The following is a 19,922-nucleotide window of genomic DNA, read 5'->3' as shown; positions in this document are numbered from 1 at the left end:
AGAGGGGTGGGATAGAGAGGATGGGAGGGAGGCTCAAGAGGGAGGGGATATTGGGACATGTGTATGCATATGGCTGATTCGCTTTGTTGTGCAACAGAAACTAACACAGTATTGTGAAGCAATTATACTCCAATAAAGATCTATTTAAAAAAATTAAATTAAATTAAAAAAATAAAAATAAATAAAAAATAACTCAGGATGGAAGTAGGGCTGGGTATGTATAGTCACTGACCCCCCCCTCCCACACACACAGTGTATATAGTGATAGTGAATGCTGTCTTTTGTGAAGAAAAGGAGAAATTCAAATACATGTATCTGCTTAATTTTGCAAAAAGAAACACAAGGAAAGATAAACAATTGATCACTTACAGAGGGTGGATGCAGATTAAAGTAAAAGGAATGGGGAAGGAAGTGACACTTTGCAAATATAAATACACCTTTTTGTCTATTTTGAGTTCACAACTGAGAAAAGTTTTGACTTTCATGAGCGAAGTATTAAAAAAAAAAAAATTGGCCTACCTCCTAAATATCCTATGCCTTCCTTTATTCTCACCTAAAAATAATAACGCACAAACAAATAAACAAAAGAGCCCTGCTGGGAAACATGCTCCTTCTACCCGGGGAAAGCTTTTTAAAAGTTTCTCTTCTATACCTAGAAAACCACAGAAAACCAACTGAAAACTTAGGACCCATCAGTAAGATAGTGGGATGAAAATATATACATACAGAAATCAATATCCTTCCTATGTACAAACCCAAGCTCCAATTACATGACATAATGAAAGAAAAGACCTCATTTACAAGAACAAAGAAGTAAAACATACCTAAAAATAAACTGAAAATGCATAAAATCTGTATGAAATAAACATTGAAACATTCATGAAAAAACACTAAGGATGGCCATCCATGTTCCTGGACAGAAAGACTCACCTTTGTAAAGCTTTATTTTTTAATAATCTATTCATCAATTTCCCTAATTAATAAATGTAATGCAGCTATAATACAAATTATCAGTAGGTTTTATTTCTAGAGCCTAGACAACTAACTCAAGTTCAAACAGAAAAATAAACACACAAGAATGGTCAAGAAAGCTCATAAAAAGAGCAATGAGGAGTATGGGGAAGAACGGGCCTTACTAAATATTTAAAAATGCTATACAATCTGAATCATTAAAAGCATGGGGCACTACTGGTACACAAATCATCAGTCAAACCAGTCCAACAGCAGAGAAGCCCCAGAAATAGACTCCAACACAGACAGAAAAATTTAGTATATGACAAAGGAAATACATCAAATTAGTGTTAGGAAAATAGAGTTTTTAATAATGATATTGGAAGAACAAAGAAGCATTTAGAAAGATAAAATGAAATTGAATCAATGTGCCATATGGCAAACAAGGATAAACTCCTAATGGATCAAAGACGTAAATGCAAAATTTAAAAGCATAGAAGTACAAGAAGCAGCAATGGGGGAATTTTATTATAACCTTGGAATAGGAAAGATTTTTTTACCTTTAAGACTCATAATGTAGAAGTCACAAAAGAAAAAACTTGAGGAATTAAACTATATAAAAATCAAAAATCTCTATAAAATCAAGTCTCATAAACAATTTCTAAGAAGAAATGACAAAGTAGGAATGATACTTGAAACCAAATCACTAAAGAATAATCTCCCTAATACAAAAAGAACTCCTGGAAATAGGAAAAAATAAACCAAAAAAACCCCCCACAAAAACAGACTCCATGAAAAATCGGCAACGTATACAACTCACAGAAAAGGAAATACAAATGGCCTTCAAATATATGAAGAGATGGTCACCTTCACTCTTCAGAAAAATGCAACGGAAATTACTATATACTGGTACCACTTCTCATCTATCAGATGGACAAAAATACACAACTTTGGTAGCAATCTACAGTAGCTATAGGGAAACAGGCATTCTCATACATAGCTGGTTAAAGTACAAGCTGCTGCCAATCTTTATGAAGGACAAAAGGGAAGGAAATCTCTCAAAACTACAAACACACTCACCCTCTGACCCAACAATAAATACCATTTATGAAAATTTTCTCTGCATACTTGCACATTACAAAATTATGTACGTACAAAGCTGTTCATTACAGACTTATATAATTTATAAAAAGAAAATTAAGAAAACCCATTCTACTGCAGGCTGGTTACATAAACCAGGTACTGCTAGATAATGGAAGTTCATGAAGTTGTAAAAAGGAAGCAGTATTTTCTGATAAATACAGAAAGTTCTCCTGGTAGTTAAGTGACAAAAGTAAATTGTACAACTATGTATATTTTGTTTTACCTTTTGTAGAAGATGAAAATAAAAATTATATATTTTCATCTGTACCTATATACAAAACTGGAAGGATATACCAAAAAAAACTAATAAAGTCATTACTTGTGGGAACAGGGTAGATGGACACTTGGGTGGAAGTTAAGACCTATCATTATATAACTTCTTATACTCTCTGGATTTCTAAACCACGTAAAGACATTACATATTACTCATTCAAAATATAAAGTTAAAAAAAATAGACTGAAAAGAGAAAATTTTCCCCCTGCTTCCTCCTCAGTTTTAGCACATGCTTTCAACCTACCTCCTAGGGGATGGAGACCTAGAAGATTTCCGTTTTATGGTTTTTGATGTCCTTGGTGATCTGGAAGAACTCCTGCTCCTCCTCCTACGCCTCTCCCTGGAAGTCAAAAATATGTCATTTTAAAAAACAGTAATTTAAATAAAAGATAATACAAATACACAAAATCAAAAGGGTCCTTAATGCTCTCAAGTGAATAGTATTCTTTACAGGCCAGTTTAAACTAATGTCTTTCATGAAATGGTCTGTTATCTAATTCTAGTACAGGTCAAATTATGAACTGTAAATTTTACAGACCAATGAAAACATCTTCTAAGATTTCATATCAGAAAGGGTAGACGACCTCCTTTTCACCTGATTTCTTGAGTAGAAAATATAGTAATGGATGTTTCTTTCACATTCTCTCTCAAGTCAAACATGTTCTTCCTCAGCACCTAAAGCATGTGTTGCTTATCAGATCCTTTGTCATGCATCTAGCTCCTTGCTGCCCCACTGTGGATTATTTTTTAACAAGGTAACAGGCCCTTTTCAAGAAGTGAAAGGTAAATGGGGTTGCAAAATGTGAACTTTTTTTTTTTTTCTTTGCGGTACGCGGGCCTCTCACTGTTGTGGCCTCTCTCGTTGCGGAGCACAGTCTGCGGACGCACAGGCTCAGCGGCCATGGCTCACGGGTCCAGCCGCCCCGCGGCATGTGGGATCTTCCCCGACCGGGGCACGAACCCGTGTCCCCTGCATCGGCAGGTGGACTCTTAACCACTGCACCACCAGGGAAGCCCCAAAATGTGAACTTTTTAAACCCAAGTATGTAGAATGTCTCTAAACATTAATTCATTTGACAGAGAAATTGCTTTTACCCCCTTAACCTACCATTTCATTATTGTTGTTCTATTCATTTAAAATTGAGCACACAAGTTGCTTAGATGTAAGGAAATTACTTAAAACCTGGGATTTAAATATGATAAAGTCAAAAATAATTATTAAATAGATTAACAGTTTTATTATTATTAAAAACTATTTTGCTTAACACATTACCAAATGATGCATACTCTAATAAACTACTTCATTTGTAAGGGTCATCAACTTAGAAACAATGAATTTCAAGATGTCTATTATTCAGGTGACGAGGTATAAGGGTACATTTATTAAATGATTAATGTAGCCAATGACCTATCTCACAAGAAGCTCTGATAATTAGTGGCCACATAGCTGAAACCAAATCCTCCAGAATTCAAGTTCTCCTTATCACCTCAGTAAGCTGATTCTAGGCTAATGAAACATTTTGTGTACATTTTTCATCTGTAAAATAAAAAACTAGATAATGCTCATATGTGGTATACGCAGTAGATGTTACTACCAAAAGAGCTCAAGAACTTTGAGAACACAAATAAATCAATTCCAACTCTACCTAAGGTTCTCTCCTCCTTTACCCAATTTTATGTCCAAGTCACCCCAAAATTACACTTCCTAATATGGAAATTAGATGACGTTATTCCATTTAATCAATGCCATTCTGTAACAGCACCTCCCTGCCCCACACAAGAACCAGAAGTACTTTTTTCATAGCATGAGAATATCAGTGTATTCCAGACTTTAAGTTTACACAAAATGGCTCCATCTTCAACAGTGTAACTCTTTACCTGTATGTTCAGGAAGCACTATGTACAGATGGACATCTAATAATTACCAGTTAGTGATAATGAGAGCTAAGGCTGGACAGACAGGAAGCTAGAATATCAGTTAGTCGAGAAAGAAGCTGTCAGCTCTAGTATGCAGAATTGGAGTTGATTAGGCTTACATTTAAATTTCAGTTCCACATCTTACCAACTGCACGACTGGGGTCATATTACTTTATCTGAGTCTCAGTTTTTCCAATTAAAAAATGGAGATAACTTGAGCCTTGTAGTTTTGAGGATCAGGATAATACCTGTGAAATACCAAGCCTAGTGTCTGGTGCACAGCAGGTGCTCAGTAAATATGTTCTCCTTCCCTTTGATGGTCTCATCCTTATTAATTATAATTCCAAGCATTAAAAGTTTTTAAATATCAAAATTTTTCCTTAAAAATGTAGCTCAGAAGACAATGTTGGAAATAAAAACATTAAGTAGACTATTATTCTGGGCAGTTAAGAGGTTTCCCATTCACTAAACAAATCAGAGCACCTTAAAGGAAGAAAAATGCTAAAAGATAAGAAATGGTAACTCTTCAGCAAGCTCTTCTGAAAGCATAAAACATTCCAAACTGCTGAACCTTTAGGAATTAACATTAGTCAACATTTATTCTCCAGGCCCCAGAGGTTATCTAAGACCTAAGAACTGAATGTGAACATCTACACTTTCTTAAATATCAAGTGACTTAAAATGACCCATGAAAAAATTATAAACATTTCAAAGTCATCAGAAAAAGTAAATTCAACTGAATTTAAAAGGAATCGAGGGGACTTCCCTGGTGGCGCAGCGGTTAAGAATCCGCCTGCCAATGCAGGGGACACGGGTTCGATCCCTGGTCCGGAGAGATGCCGCAGGGCCACTACGCCTACGTGCCACAACTACCGAGCCTGCACTCTAGAGCCCACATGCCACAACTACTGAAGCCCGTGGTGCCAAAACTACTGAAGCCCGCTCACCTACAGCCCATACTCTGCAACAAGAGAAGCCACCGCAATGAGAAGTCCACGCACCGCAACAAAGAGTAGCCCCCACTATCCACAACTAGAGAAAGCCCACGTGTAGCAATGGAGACCCAAAGCAGCAAAAAATAAAAATTAATTTTTTAAAAAGGAATCGAAATATTATTTGGTGTTGTGAAGGGCAATATCTAAACGATCACACCAACACAAAGGAATGTGTGAAACACAACCAATAAAATAACTGCAATAAAGATGCAGTCTGCAAGGCTCAACTGATACCCACAGCAAATGAGTTAATTTCTTCAGGTTTTGGTTCAATGTGCTGAAATATGGCAATGACCTACTGATTTGAAGTCACATTTTAACATATACTGTTGCTTTCAACTATATACTTCTGACGCACTTTTTTTTTTTTTTTTTTTTTTTGCGGTACGCGGGCCTCTCACTGTTGTGGCCTCTCCCGTTGCGGAGCACAGGCTCCGGACGCACAGGCTCAGCAGCCATGGCTCACGGGCCCAGCCGCTCTGCGGCATGTGGGATCTTCCTGGACCGGGGCACAAACCGGCGTCCCCTGCGTCGGCAGGTGGACTCTCAACCACTGCGCCACTAGGGAAGCCCCTTCTGACGCGTTTTTTAAAAGCCAGTACCAAGTAATGGTTAAAGTCCTCAATTAAACAATCTCTAAAGAGAGAAGAGCTACTATACTACTATACTTCTAACTAAAGTGCAGAGCAGATGGAAAATTTCCTCTGGTTTGGTTTCCTCATGTTTTAAAACCATGATAACAGTCTTCTCACAGGCTTACTGTGAAGATTAAATAAGATCAGTCATGAAAAACTCTGCTGAGACATAAAACCTGGCATATGGTAAAGCATTCAATAAATGCTTGCAATTATCTTCTATTAACTAGCCAAAGACTAGTATTAAGAATAAGCTGTTAAAACACAAAGTTAAAAAATTTAGGAAATATATAGTCCATTGTCTCAGAAATTATGTTCTATGAAAAAACATTTTAAAATATCTTTAAAACTTGCAAAAATATATTTTTAAAGTATTTTTAAGATATAGTTTAACACAACTTAGGAAATTCCATTTATTTATAGTCACAATATCATCTGGAGCAATGGATGTAGATTGAGATAATCCTGAATTAAGGAAGGTCCTCATTTTGCTGATGTTACTATGGCAACCTGCTGCCACCTGGTGGCAGTGTACCTATTAATAAACAGTCCTAAGAAAAAAGCAAATCCTTAACAACAAATTAATAAATGAAAACCAAAATTTAAACGTCATGTATTCAACAAAGTAGAGGAGTAAAAATGAACTTAGATGACGAAAAGGACTAATACTGTAACTTTAGAAATAATTTTATATATTAAAATTTACCACATCATTCCAAAGAAATATAGACGCCTAAGAAGTCAATTTCTCTACATAACAAAAACAAAAAACTTGCCCCTGCGATCCCACCCTCCAAGAAAATAATAAGCAGCAGCAACAGCAGCCACTGACACCACTGCCAGGTTAAAATAGTGGATTACAAAGGACAGTTAACTTTTCAAGTAATTCTGGCCAATATTCTCTCTTCCTCCTCATAGATTCAATACTGTAGCAATCCCTCTGCTAGAGAAATGTTTACTCTGCTATCAGAGGGAAATGTTCTGATACTATTGTACTGATTCCACTTGTGCACAATTATCTTTTCCCCCCAGTTAAAATTTATGTTTTCATTTGTCATCAGTAAGCCCTTTGGTAAAAACTTTAAGCATTATCAAACCTGCTGGAACTACGAGATCTTCTTGATGCATTGTAACTTCTGGGTGGTGTTCTGGACTTTTTATCCTTCTTTCTTTTCTCATCTATCTCTTTGGATCTGTCCTTTTCTCGTTCCTTTTCTTTGTCCTGTTCCTTCTCCTTCTCTTTGTCTCGTTCCTTTTCATGCTCTTTTTCCCGCTCTCTCTCTCTGTCCTTCTCCTTGTCTTTATCTCGGTCCTTTTCCCGTTCTTTATCCCGGTCTTTATCTTTGTTTTTACCCCGTTCCTTTTCTTTTTCACGTTCCTTTTCCCTGTCTCTCTCTTTTTCCCTTTCCTTTTCTCTATCTTTTTCTTTCACTCTTTCCTTTTCCTTGATTTTTTCTCGGTTGTCTTTTCTTTTGTCCCTTTAAAAACAAAAGTAAATAAATAAATTCACAACTAAAATAATTCTACTCCCCAACAAGGACCTCATTCTCTTTCCTCAACAATTATCAACACAAAACAATGTATAATAGCTGTGAGACATTACACATAAATTTCTAAATAATTTATGTGTACATGAAGCTGCTAAATGAAACAATTATCAGGCTGAATTTAGTCTGGAAATCACATGAGTCATACTAACCATCAGATTCAAATCAATGACAATCGATATTAACTCATTACTGAAACAATCAGAAAAAAGTTTAATTTCTTTCATTAAAAATTTAAACAACAGGTTTTTAACATATGAGGTCATGAGAAAACTACCCTTAATTTCCAAAAAACTCACCGTGAACGCGAACGACTCCTTGACTTCCGCCTCTCCCTTGATTTAGAGCGTTTTTTATGAGGGCTCTTAGATCTACGTCTATCTTTTTGTCTTGAACGTGATCTATTATGGGATCTGCTCCTAAAGAAAAACAAATTGTTAGAATATCAAAACTTATTCTTAGAATTTCAATTTATAAATATTTAAGATCTTTCACATAAGAGAATTTTAAAACCAATCCTGACAGTATTTATCAATATTTTTAAATTCTCTATTACATAATGCTTCAAAATTAGATTATCTGACATAAATTTATTTATTGAAAACTTCACCAGACATTTCATTGTCCAGAACACAAAGACAGAAACAGAAAAAGAATTTAAGCTATTTCCTATGTCAGACTTAAGTTGACAGTTTCAGGTGTGGCTTTCTTTTGCTAAATATTGCCTGGCTCAATTAGAACAGACAACTTCTCCCATGGTCCAAATTTTCATACCAAAAATTGTCTTTAACTCTTGACTTGAATGTAATATTACTGCTTGTGGCTATAACTTATCTTTGACAGGGAGTAGTGGTTATATGGTTCAATGGTTTCTATAAATGACTGTGTGTTATTTGTCATAACACATACTAAGAAGAATGCATAGGGAAGCACAGTACTAATGATGGTGCTAGTGTGACAGGAAACCAGACATCTTACTCGTGAGTTAAAGCTAAATATAATCAAATGTTGAATTTGCAAAGCCTTGATTTTATTACCTAAACAAAGCTGTTAAAAGAAACCTTTATTACTGGCATTCTTGGAGGAAAAATAACTGTTTTTTTAAATTCTGAAATTCTCTAGGCTCCTTTCCCAACTGAAATAATAGCTTATATAATGTGACATTTTTCATAATGAGGTATCCTAGGAACTATTTATTTAAATGTAACCAAATTGAAGGCATACAACTTAAACAACAAAGTGATGAGACTCACCGGCTTCACAGTTAAACAATCTGGCCCTGACACTCAGTTCTGCCACACAATAGCTGTGAGAACTCTGGCTAATCACTCAACCTCTCTGAGCCTGAGTTTCTTCATCTAAAAAGTGGAGTAAGAATCATACCTATACCTCCTAGAACTGTCATGAGAATTAAAACAGATGATATATGGAAAACTGCCTAACAGTTTTGAGTGCAGAGTAAATGATTAAAAATCCTATCTCAGGGCTTCCCTGGTGGCACAGTGGTTGAGAGTCCGCCTGCCGATGCAGGGGACGCAGGTTCGTGCCCCAGTCTGGGAGGATCCCACATGCCACGGAGCGGTTGGGCCCGTGAGCCATGGCCGCTGGGCCTGTGCGTCCAGAGCCTGTGCTCTGCGGTGGGAGAGTCCACAGCAGTGAGAGGCCCGCATACCGCAAAAAAAAAATCCTATCTCAATATCTGCATCATCATCATTATTAACAATTAACATAAATGAAAACTTTAAATTATATCTCTATTTATTCCAAGGGGTCAAATGAACATCTACAAGTATGCCTTATATAATTAAAACTCATCTTGATAGTTATATCTTCATGAATTAAGTTAAAACAAATATCTATAAAAGAAATACATATAGTTAAATGCTTGTGCTATGCCGTGAAACCAGAAGTCTCCAGACAATCCTCAATTAAGTAATGCTCTTGTTCGTAAAACACACTTTTCAGTTAGTCAAAATTTGTTTTCCAACAGCTAATTTTCAACTGAACCACTCATCTATTATACACTTATCTTCATACCTCATTTTTAATATACGAAGATAATTCGTAGTTTATTGAAACCTTTATCACTAATAACCTAAGAGACACAAGGGTCAAGTAGTAGCTAGCAGAGGAAAACTTAAAAACTTATAACATTTTTAGTCCATTTACAGACATCCACATGAGGGTAATAATGTTTTAAAGGGCCTTTGCTTCTATGTACTTAATAAGTCTTAAGATTTCTATTCTAGTTAACCTTGCTAAAAACAATAAATAATAATTTTGTTTGCTTCAAATAGCACTTTCCAATCTTAATTAAACAAACTCCTTTAAGAAAATTAACCATAGCCATAACAAATAAAAGTTAATAATAAAAAAGCACTGACCACTTGGATTCCCACCTTATCCTGTGGGTCCTCAGAGTTTGAAAGTCACTGCTCAAGAGTAATTATTGTATTTCAATTTTGACATTAAATATTTCATGTCTGTCTCACCCACTAGTTGCCTACAAGTTTTCTATTCGGAAAGCTAAAAGCTTCAAGTCAAGAGCAAATCTAATCCAACCAAAGATAAAGATTTGAGCTATCATTAGCAGCTGTCATTTTAACATGATGTACAAAATTGCATTTATAAGTTAAATTGTAAATAAAGAGCAACTTACCATTATGTTGCATCAAAGTTCATTTGTAAGTCAGTTGTTTCCCATTAAAATATTATAAAATGTCTTATAGTTCCTATGCTGGTCTGTAAAGGTTACTTAACTTTAAAATATAATAGAGTACTACTACCCACCTTTTCTAACACTGTCCCTATGAAAAAAACACATATAAAAATTTGGACAGAGTGGAAACACATCTTCCCAGTTCTAGCCAAGGTCATAGTAACAAATAACTATTTCCTCCCTCCTACAGAAAGAAGAAGGAACAGGGAAAGAGTCAGGGGAAAGTTCTAGAAGTATCAGAACACTAAGAAGGTGGGGCTTCAAGAACAAGGGCTCCTGCAACCCACACTCCTGCTAGGTCTAGTGGGTCAGAGCCAGAGCTGAGGGTATCCAATCCCACTAGAAGAGGGGAAACCGAGAAATGCTTGCCATCCCCTACCGGTGGAGAGGGGGAGGGAGTTCCATAAGTCAAATGTTTTTCGGTGAGGAATTTCTTTTCTTTTCAACAAAACTCATCCTCTTTTTTATTTCTTTATGACCTTAGTAAAGGCTTCTTGTGTTTATATACAACATGTATAAAAACAGTATATGCTGACAAAAAAGACATACAGGCATACCTCAGAGTTATTGTGGGTTTGGTTCCAGACCACCGCAAAAAAGGGAGTATCGCGATAAAGCGAGTCAGGAATTTTTTGGCTTCCCAATGCATATACAATTTATATTTACTCTATACTCTAGTGTATTAAGTGTGCAACAGCATTATGTCTTAAAAAAAAATGTACATACCTTAATTAAAAATACTTTATTGCTAAAAAATGCTAATTGTCATCTGACAATGCAGGGCTGCCACAAACTTTCAATTTGTTAAAAAACCACAGTATCTGTGAAGCACAATAAAGCAGAGTAAAATAAAACGAGGTGTGCCTGTGTGTATGGGCGTGTTTGGGTGTGCGCGCCAGCCAAGAACAATTAATTTCTAATGCTACATAATTAGACAGACCTCCATGAAATCACTCCCATGAATAAGAAATTATTCAAATAAGAAATTCAAATAAGAAATTAACAAATTTCATTTTAGACAGAATAACCCTTCCTCCACTAACCCTTGGAAAGGGAAAATATCCCAATATACTGAAAATGATAAGAGTAAAAACCTTAGTTAAATTATTTGTCCCAACAGAGAAAGCGTCACAGAAATTATCAAGGAAAAAATGTTAATAATCAAATTTTGCTTTTTTTCTGCCTTAGAAAACCACTAAGGTATTAGATTTGGAGCATGGCTCTTATAACACAAAGTAAGATTTAAGTCATTGCTCTTTTTCTTCCTCAGAAAAGTTATTATTCTTCAGCTCAATTCTGTATTTTCTTGATCTCCTTTACCTTCACCACCTGTTGACCTATAGAAATATCCATAATCTAGTACCACTGATTCTACACGACTTTCCTTCTCCAGTTCTGGCTTTGCTACACTGTCTTATTCCTTGTACACGAAACAACCTCCTTCTCTTGGACATGAATTTGCCTTACTGTAAGGCCTTGGATAGAGAGAGAGATTAAAACCATATTCCAAAAGGAATTCTGCAAGTAATAGTAGAGACGTATACACAAGTAGAGAGCTGAAGTATAGTTTGCTAGAGTCTAATTAAGAATATCTGCAACTAGGGATTATCATACTAAGTGAAGTCAGTCAGAAAGAGATGACGAATACCATATGATATCGCATGTGGAATCTAAAATATGCTACAAATGAACCTATCTATGAAACAGAAACAAAATCAGGGACATAGAGAATAGACTGCTGGTTGCCAAGGGGGAGGGGGTGGGAGAGGGGAGACGTGAGAGTTTGGGATTAGCAGATGCAAACTGGTATGCATAGAATGGATAAACAACAAGGTCCTACTGTACAGCACAGGGAACTACATTCAGTATCCTGTGATAAACCATAATGGAAAAGAATATGAAAAAGAACATATATATATGTATAACTGAGTCACTCTGCTGTACAACATTGTAATTCAAGTATACTTCAATAAAAAATAAATTAAAAAAAAGAAGATCGTATTTTCCTATCTCATTACCTCAATCTCCTTGATTAGCACAGAAAATCAAGACAAAACTGAGCTTGCTAGTGAGGTTCAACATAGGGCATACTGGTTCCTTTTTTCCCTCCCCTCAAATCCTCCTCCTTCTCTAATACTCCCAACAAACATGCACACTCACACGCACACACACTTTTCTCTGCCTCTTCTCTTTAGAGAGTACGCATATGTATGCACATGTAACATGCAATTAGGATCCACTGCATACATGTTCACATTGCAGTAACAGCCCCCTCCACATCTTAAAGAAGACAATAAAACTTATTTTAGACATGACTCTTAGGTTACTTCCAATCAAGATGGTGTTGCAAGTTTATATCTTGAGACCCCCTTTGCACCAAACACAAAAGATTTTAAAAGAACTTCAAAATGACAAAGCCACGCTCAAAAATAAGATAAACAAAACAGAAATAGAGCTTAAGCACAACAGTTGCAATTAAAGCTGCAAGTTACTCCTATGTTTCAGGTCCCAAAGTGGGTGGAAGAGGCTCTTATCACCAAGAGTACAAAGACTTAAAGTACCCCACTTGACGCACAGTATCGGAGAAGGGTAACTACTTGAAATCAAGATCTGGGGTGGTGCGCCCCAGACCTTGAGGAAAGTGGGGGAAGAAAAAAACAAAAAAGCTGCAACAACTTCAGCAATATTTTCAGCATCAGATGTTCCCTTTATGAAGAATGAAAAATTTCTGCCAGTTCTGTATAGAGACTAGTTTACTCTTAGAAAAATCAGGAATAGAACATCTTAAGATAGAAAACCAACTTCTAAAACTAAAAATTAGCTGAAATTATATATTAATTACATAAAACTTCATTCTTTAGCATTACAATTAAAGCAATATCTAATGGTAACCATACTCCCTGGTGAACACCAGTGAAATTTCTACACTCTGATACTTGGACAAAAACTCAGAAAATCTTAACCACTGTAAATACAAAACAGAAAAAATTTAAATATGACAGTAGAAATTCTCACCTGTGTTTTGACTGTGATCTTTTCCTTCTAGAACGGGATTTTGAGCTAGACCTGGATTTTGAACGAGTGTGGGAACGAGATCGACCGCCTTTTCTTTCATTGTTCTTTCCAGACTCTGGGAGGAAAAAACCACTTTGCAGTGTAAGCTCAGAACAATTAAAGATCCCAGTTAATAATCAGGCACAAGTGGAATGTACCACATATAGTGCAAGGGGCCTACTCTCTGTACATCCTCCTCCTGTGCAATTATCCTTCAGAAACATCCAAGAAAGTCATTGCATAAACTCGTTGAGTGCAGCCACCCTGCAGCAGTACATATAAACCAGATGATTATAAACAGCTGTTCGTAGTATTTTGTTGCTGCCATAATGTACGATTATAACATGTCTGTAATTCCTATGACAGTGATTTTAAATCCTTTTTCCATTTATTTTCCTAGAATTGAAGCTTAAATTCTAATTTAGAAAATTTGCTCAAATGTAAAAAACCATCTAGACATTTTTAGGTTGGATTTCTAATTTTAGTTAGCAACACAAAAGTTTGAAAGGGTGTTCCTTTACCATGCTAAAACAGACTCTGTAGTTTTCCTAACTCATGGGCTCTCTTTTCTATTTTTAAAATTAAAACTTTGAAGGAAAAGTGAATCTGCTTAATCATAACATTTAAAATATATTTATTCTTGTCTTTAGCCTCACAATAATATTTACACTTTGCTTTAAGCAAATCAGTTCTGCGTACTGATTTTGCTATTAAAATATAAAGAAGTGATTAACTCAAGCTAATGTACCTCAATTCAGTATCATGGAAAAAGATATTTGTGCTAAATAGTTCTTCAACCTTTAACGCTAGTTAAGTCACTTACTCTTTCTTGAGTTTCAGTCTTCTTGTTTGTAAAATGAAGGGACTGAACAGATAATTTCTAAAATTCCTTCCAGTTCTAAGATTCTATGATCTTCAACTATGACCTATGTAACAACGCTATGGCCTTACCTGGTTCGATAGCTGCTGAGATAAAGGACTGAGCCTCTCGCACTCGCTTCATTACTTCTTCTAACTCCTTAGCTGCAGCCTGAGGTGTCATCTCAGGGGGTTTTACTATTGCATTGTTGGAGTGATTTATTCTAAATTAAAAATATTAGCATATCACAAATACACACCATATTTTACAAAACATGAAACAACTAATTGTTTATATGATACAGATATTTACAAATCTGAGGACATCTCAAAAGCACATTTAGAATAATACAGCTAAATACAGAATAACCAAAACCAACCTCAAAACCATGATTTATCTCATTCCCATCTGCCATCATCTCTTGCTAACAAAGGCAAAAAGCAAGGGAAAAAAAGAAAAACTGAACCCTAGCTAACTTCTTTAACAACCTAAATAGGCCAGGACAACCGCTTCTCCTCACAGCTTAGAGTTATAATAAATTAAAATGGTGACACCAATATTAAAATGAATCACTTCTAAGATTATAAAATTTTGTTGATAACCTCTGCACCCTGGGAGGATGAAAGGGAACCTATATATCATGTGCACCATTTTAATCCACCCTGGACCATGGCCTCGTCATACAGTTTCAAATATGGGAGGAATCTGATAAAACTCTTCCTTTATGGGTAACAGTGGTTTCTCTGATGCACATAAATGAATTTGGTGTGTCTCCCTTTACCATGGTGAAAACACAGCATTCACTAAGAACAGTTTCTTATCCCTTAATAGCAGACTCCTGATCAAACTATATAATTAAGGCAATTATCTACAGAATTCAGATAAAATTGGTGCCTCGATAATGTGCATGAAATAGAATTTCTGGTCTTGAGTACCTGAAAGGCTACATCAACTTTTCATTTTGCAAACAAGGACGTGAGCAAACCTTAAAATGTATAATTTAAAACATTTCTGGGTACATTCTTCCTGAAATTTTGGATTTACCAAAATTCTTATTACTATATTACTGTAAGTTCTACCCATATGTTAAACTGCCCATTAGTCTAGTGTAATAATGCAAAACCAACCTAACTTGTTAAAGCTTATGGAAAAAGACCTACAATCAATATGTACGGTATAAAAATGTTAACTTTAAATTAGACCTTATGAAATAGAAAATAAGATGTCTTCAAATGTAACTTTAATTTAAAGGCTAAAATGGTAAATATCTCATGTGTTTCATTTATACTTAACACAAAGTCTTCCTTTCCACAAATTGCCAATTACTATTAAAAAGAAAAAAAAAAACTGCATTACATCAAAACCACAAAATTTTTTCAAAATCATTAAAATTTCTTTGTTTAGTGTTTCTTACTTCAGTGGCCTGTCTCCAAACATAACTCCATTAAAAGCAAGGGCCCTTGGTACAGAATTTTGGTCTGCAAATTCCACAAAAGCAAACCGAGTTGGCTGAGTCTCATCACCTGCCATCCGCACAAACTTCACTTCTCCAACTTGTTTAAAAAATTCAAGTAGCTGATCAGCTGTTGTTGTCTGAAGAAACAAAGTAACACTTTAATAAAGTATATTCTTCTTTAAAAAAATTCAGGTAAATACTACTTTATCAATTGATACGATTTTTAATAAAGGGAAAGGAATAAGAGGTCCCACCACTCAATTTCTTCTTATATTAGTTACCTGGGAATTCAAATTGCCAACATAGACTGTTCTCCTAATTTCATCAATTTTGGAAGGATCCACATTTCCCATAAGTGGTGGCTGTGGTATCTCTCCAAGTGTTGCAATATTGGGGTCTAGTGCTGCTGCTGGTATAGCTCCCAAACTGCTAAGGGAAACACCCAGCTATAAAAAAATTAAAAAAAAAACAGAGCAGATATTTTCTATTAGTGTCAAAAATTACCATTCTCTAATCTTGAAGAATATTGATCAACTCAGTAAGAATGGGAAGAGACTAGGGACTCCTAATTTAAGCCAGGTATATATCTGAATTATTCAGAGTAAGGTCACAGTAGTTTTCAATGTAATTAGAAATACAACATATCTCTTAACTATCTGGGTATTTTAATTACTTCTAAACTTGACACTAAAAACAAACAGTCCATTCTCATTATCTGTAGTACTTATGTCCAATAAAGTTTGCCATGAAGACTGAATTATTAAATACTGAAATCGCTGCTCCTAGGGAAAAAAACACAGGGCTAGGTTCCTATGAGCCTCTGGTCATAACACTTTCATCAAGTGATAAATATATGACCTTGTTTTATGTGTGCTTCTGTTTACAAATACCTTAGTTAGTATATATTATTGATTCATTAACATTAAACTCATGACCAGCAGCATGATCAACTCATGCCTGAATGAACCTTATCTTACATAAGAATTTTCTCTGTAAGGTACACCACAGGCTTCCAACACTTAGGAACACTAGACAAAACTTTAGCACTATGCTGGGGGCCAATTTAAAGAGCAAAATGACCAACATAAAGCACAAAAATGCAAAAAACATGACACTCGACACACCACACACAAAAAAGTTATTTACACCATTAGAGCTGAAATAAGAAGGCAGAGCGTTGCTCTGTTTGAACTCATCTGGGAATGAACGTATCAAGCAACTCAACTTTCTCCTCATTCTATTTGTGTTGATGAATAACCACAAAAGCACCACAAGTACCGATTTTGAGATTTCAAATAAATTTTAGCTAGTATGTGAATTCACAAATACAGAATTCACAAATAATGAGAATCAACTGTACCTCGGGCATTCAACAACACTGTGAATTCCTAATACTTAACAATAATCAAAGCACCTAATTTTTGCTAGGTTATTAACGCAATTCTCAGAACAGCCCTAAGAGATAGATATTACTATTACACCAATTTCACAGATAAAGGCAAAGTCTTACAGAAAATAATTTTCCCAAAGATACTCAGCTAACACGTGGTAAAACCAGGGTACCACCATGCACAGACTAAAATTAAAGCAGGGACAAAGTTTACCTAAGAAAAGAAACCTAAAATATTAAACCCTTACTTATACTACGGTAGGAAAAAGATAAAAACCTTTGAATGATCTTTCATAACATTACTAAAATCAGTTTTTAGTTCAAGCATTAAGAAACACATTTTTAATGTGAATTTAAACTGAAAAGATAGATCTCAGAATTTGAAAATGAAAAATTTTGCAGAATTCACAAGACTTTTCAAGGAAAAAAAAAACTGCAACTTTCATTTCTACTTTTGCAATTTAAGTCAAATAAGTTAACTGACTATATACTGTTATATTGTTGCAAAGCTACTAAAATTTAACAACTGTTAAGTAATAACACTTCCTAAAGGTGAAAATACTAGTTTATGAAATAAGTATCACTTATGCTTACCATAGCAACCCATGTGTGATCGTTTCAAAACATGTCAAATCAAGTTTTACCCCCGCTTAAAACCCTTCAGAATAAAATTCAAACTTCCTTCTGTGGCCTAAATAGCCCTACATCATCAGTGCCCTATCTATCCCTCCAATCTCAAAACACCTACTACCCTGCTGCCCCCCGACCCCGCCACCCTGCCTTCACAACCATTCTGCACCTGGAACACACAAGTTTTTCTCACTTTAGGGTTTCTCACTTGGCATTCTTTCGGCCCTAGAAAGCTCTTCCCCTAGCTTCTGCTGGCTGAATCCTTCAACCGCCAGGTCAATCACCCTCTCCAGGAGGCTTTCCCTCACCTTACGTAGAGCCTCATTTACTCTCTACTACACCACTCTGGTTTTTTTCCTTCATAGTATTTATTACAATCTGTGGTATCTTGCTACTAACAGATCTTATATTTTTTGCTGTCACCATTTCAAGTTACCATAATGTTATAGAAAATACCTTAGTTCAAAACAGGTGAATGGCCTAGCCTCCCTCCACATGTTGCGTCTAATCACACTCCTTTTTCCCCTCCCATGTCTTTGATAGTCTAACATTCACAGATGATTGAGGGTCATACCTTAAATTTTTTTCTACTGTGCAAGAGAATTATTATATACAATTAAGCTAAATCACAAATATGAGTCTTATTATTTGTCGGTTTTGCATGGATTTAAAACAGGCCTTTCCTAGTATTCCCAGCTGTCAATCCCTTTGACCTACACATTTCTTCACTGGGACATACAATTATAGATCTCTAATGGGCCTTTCCAAATCATCTAATCCAACTCCTTTGTTTCTCAAATTTAAAGATCATTCAGTCCTGTTTTTAGAAACCTTTCCTGTCTCTCTCTCTCTCTCTCTTCTTTGCACTGTACCATTCTTCGACACTTGTGTCATTTAACATGGTAATCACCAATCACATATGGCTATTTGAATTTTAATTAAAATTCAGTGCCTCAGTCACACTAGCCACATTCCAAGTGCTCAAGAGCCACATGTTGCTAGTGGCTTCTACACTAGATAGCAGAGATACAGACATCTCCATCATAGCACAAAGTTCTACTGGATGTGGCTGCACTATAACAATACAACTACCCTTCTTTAGATTAGCCTATTTTCTAGCCCTGGTCTAAAGGACCTAAATACTTAAGTTGCCCTTTCAGTGTTTGAGGGGGTAAAGATGACCTGACTCCTGATATAAAACTTTTGCCTTCTGACATAGAAACCTTGGCCTCCCTGGAGATGTGATTTTTAAATAGAAAGAAACCTCATGAAAGGTTTCACTCTTATGAAAGAGTAAAACTTTTCAATGTCTGGAAAACAAATGTTCTAGGCAGAGGATAAATAAGTACAACAGCCCTGAGACAGAAATATGTTTGGCATATCCAAAAATCAACAAAGCCAATAAGACTGAAATAGAGGGGAGCCAGGAAAACCAGTAGGAAAAAAAAGGTCAGAGAGGTAGCTAGGAGCCAAATCACGGGCCACCTTTCCCCTGTTTTCTACCTAAAATTATTCTTCATGAATTAAGCTTTCTAAAAATACATATCTTGGTTTTCCCTGGTGGTGCAGTGGTTGAGAGTCCACCTGCCGATGCAGGGGACGCGGGTTCGTGCCCCAGTCCGGGAGGATCCCACGTGCCGCGGAGCGGCTAGGTCCGTGAACCATGGCCGCTGAGCCTGCGCGTCCGGAGTCTGTGCTCCGCAACGGGAGAGGCCACAACAGTGAGAGGCCCGCGTACCGCAAAAACAAAAAACAAAAAAAACATATCTACAGCTGAATTGAAAGGAATCATTTCCCCTCACAGCAACAAATTAAATAATAAAAACTTTCTCTTCTTGATAAATAAAACCTAAAAAGTTTCAAGATAGCAAGACAATACTTTCTGAGGAGGGGGGAAAAGAGATGATGATCCAGGAATTAATCTTAAAATATACCAAAACATACCCAAAATAAAATTTTTAGAAAGCCCAATTCAAATGATTAGATGTTAAATTAAAAACCATTTACAGATCAGGACCTTCCAGATGGTGGAGGAATAAACCCTGGAGATCACCTTCCTACCCACAAATACATAAAAAATAAATTTACATGTGGAACAACTCCTACAGAACACCTACCAAACGCTGGCAGAACACCTCACACTTCCCAAAAGACAAGAGACTCCGCACATACCAGGCCATGTGGCTGACAGGGTGCTCTGACCAGGTATCAGGCCTGAGCCTCTGAGATGGGAGCGCCGTGCTCAGGACACTGGACCACTTTCACCTCCCAGCCCTATGCACCATCAATCGGTGAGAGCTCTCCCAGAGATCTCTGTCTCAACGCTAAGACCCAGCTCCACTTAACTACAAG

At 36.1% G+C, this 19,922-nt stretch overlaps 1 protein-coding gene across 4 annotated transcripts in view; it reads right to left on the bottom strand.

Moving 5' to 3' along the window:
* SREK1 (splicing regulatory glutamic acid and lysine rich protein 1) overlaps window positions 1–19,922 on the bottom strand; it is a 55,756-nt gene that overhangs the window by 15,552 nt on the left and 20,282 nt on the right. For 3 of the 4 annotated variants that reach the window (XM_079916914.1, XM_079916916.1, XM_079916917.1), the window contains 7 exons: window positions 15,832–15,996; window positions 15,509–15,687; window positions 14,187–14,317; window positions 13,197–13,311; window positions 7,762–7,881; window positions 7,013–7,393; window positions 2,613–2,708 (listed from right to left, as the gene is read on the bottom strand). In XM_079916914.1, the coding sequence (XP_079773040.1) occupies window positions 2,613–2,708; window positions 7,013–7,393; window positions 7,762–7,881; window positions 13,197–13,311; window positions 14,187–14,317; window positions 15,509–15,687; window positions 15,832–15,996 (1,187 nt within the window). The remainder of the gene's footprint in view (window positions 1–2,612; window positions 2,709–7,012; window positions 7,394–7,761; window positions 7,882–13,196; window positions 13,312–14,186; window positions 14,318–15,508; window positions 15,688–15,831; window positions 15,997–19,922) is intronic. The other variant, XM_079916915.1, reaches the window with a different exon arrangement.

This window comes from Stenella coeruleoalba (assembly GCF_951394435.1).
Source record: "Stenella coeruleoalba genome assembly, chromosome: 3".
NCBI lineage: Eukaryota > Metazoa > Chordata > Mammalia > Artiodactyla > Delphinidae > Stenella > Stenella coeruleoalba.
Note: the sequence above shows the minus strand (reverse complement) of the source record. Positions and strands in the feature narration are given on the sequence as shown.